This window comes from Eimeria tenella, genomic scaffold (genome assembly GCF_000499545.2).
Source record: "Eimeria tenella Houghton genomic scaffold, Eth_scaff1823, whole genome shotgun sequence".
Classification (NCBI taxonomy): Eukaryota; Apicomplexa; class Conoidasida; order Eucoccidiorida; family Eimeriidae; genus Eimeria; species Eimeria tenella.
This window is the reverse complement of record NW_013541657.1, coordinates 3,252-4,615: the sequence shown is the minus strand read 5'-3', so window position 1 is coordinate 4,615 and position 1,364 is coordinate 3,252. Positions and strand designations below refer to the sequence as shown.

Here is a 1,364-nt window from a genome sequence, read left to right as displayed (position 1 = left end):
CGTGGTGGCGCTGCCGCTGAAGAAAAAAGGGGGTTTAGGAGTCGCTGAAAAAGTGTTTTTGGGGGGTTTAGAAATTGACATAAACCCTAACTTTTATTTGATATTCACCACCAAACTCGAAAACCCTCACTACCTCCCGGACATCGCCATGCAGGAACGCCCAAACCCCAAACCCTAAACCCTAAACCCTTGACCCGCCCAAACCCCGCGCCCCCACGAGCTGCGCAGCTCCACAAACCCCAAACCCTAAACCCTAAAACCTAAACCCTGTCTTGCGTCGACAGGCCGCTTTGGGCGCCTCCGAGGCGCTACCAGCGCTCAGGGCGGGGGCGAAAGGGTTTAGGGTTTAGGGTTTAGGGTTTAGGGTTTAGGGTTTAGGGTTTGGGCGCAGGTGTCGCTAGTGAGTTTCGCAGTGACTCGCGAAGGCCTCGAAGAACAACTTTTGATGAAAATTCTTTTTTTAGAAAACCCTCAAGTGGAGAGACAAAGCACTCAACTCCAAGTCCAGAATGCAGCAGACCTGCGGCAGCTACAGGAACTCGTAAACCCTAAACCCTAAACCCTACGCCCTAAACCCTAAACCCTGAAACTTGGAACCTAAACCCTAAACATTGAAGCCTAAACTCTGAAGCCTGAACCCTGAAGCATGAGCCCTCAATTCTAAACCCTCAACCCTAGACCCCTCAACCCTAAATTCTGAACTCTAAACTCTAAACCCTCAACCCTGAACCCTAAACCCTAAACCCTAAACCCTAAACTCTAAACGCTAAACCCTAAACCCTGAAACCTGAATCGTGAATCGAGAGCTAGCAACTTGAGGAAGCAGGATACCCTTGAATCCTAGCCGGAACCCCGAAACTTTAGGCCTGAACCCTTGACCCCTAAACCCTAAACCCTAAACCCTAAACCCTAAACCCAACCCTTGATAACGGCAGACCCTAGACCTTGAGGAGGGTGTGTTTATCCACGGTGTGTAAGGAAGTGTTGTTTGCGCGGTTAATTTCGAGTCCGCGTGGCCGCGGGCGCTCGCAAGGGTTTAGGGTTTAGGGTTTAGGGTTTAGGGTTTAGGGTTTGTTCAGGAGGAGACGATGCTGCGGCTCTTGTCGAGTTCGACAAGCAACATTCTGGACGACTCGGCGCTGACGGAAACCCTAAAAGAGGCCTCAGCAACAGCAGCAGCAGTTGCTGCTCGCGTGACGGAAGCAGCACTTGTGCTGCAGCAACTCAGCAGCAGCAACTTGATCTTCAAACCCTTGGCCTTCAGAGGATCTTTTTTATTTTTTGTTGTAAAGGAGCTCGAGAGCCTGAGCTGTATGTACACCTCAAGCCTCGAACTCTTCCTCGACGCCTTCACGCAGGCCATC

General features: G+C 51.1%; 1 protein-coding gene across 1 annotated transcript in view; it reads left to right on the top strand.

The window, feature by feature from the left end:
* Positions 1 to 445: 445 nt before the first annotated feature.
* The window catches only part of ETH_00043205 (uncharacterized protein), a gene marked incomplete at both ends in the record, with an annotated part of 4,026 nt that continues 3,107 nt past the window's right edge, over positions 446 to 1,364 (top strand). The window contains 2 exons of the mRNA XM_013373935.1: positions 446 to 541; positions 1,080 to 1,311. Coding sequence (XP_013229389.1) covers positions 446 to 541; positions 1,080 to 1,311 — 328 coding nt within the window. The remainder of the gene's footprint in view (positions 542 to 1,079; positions 1,312 to 1,364) is intronic.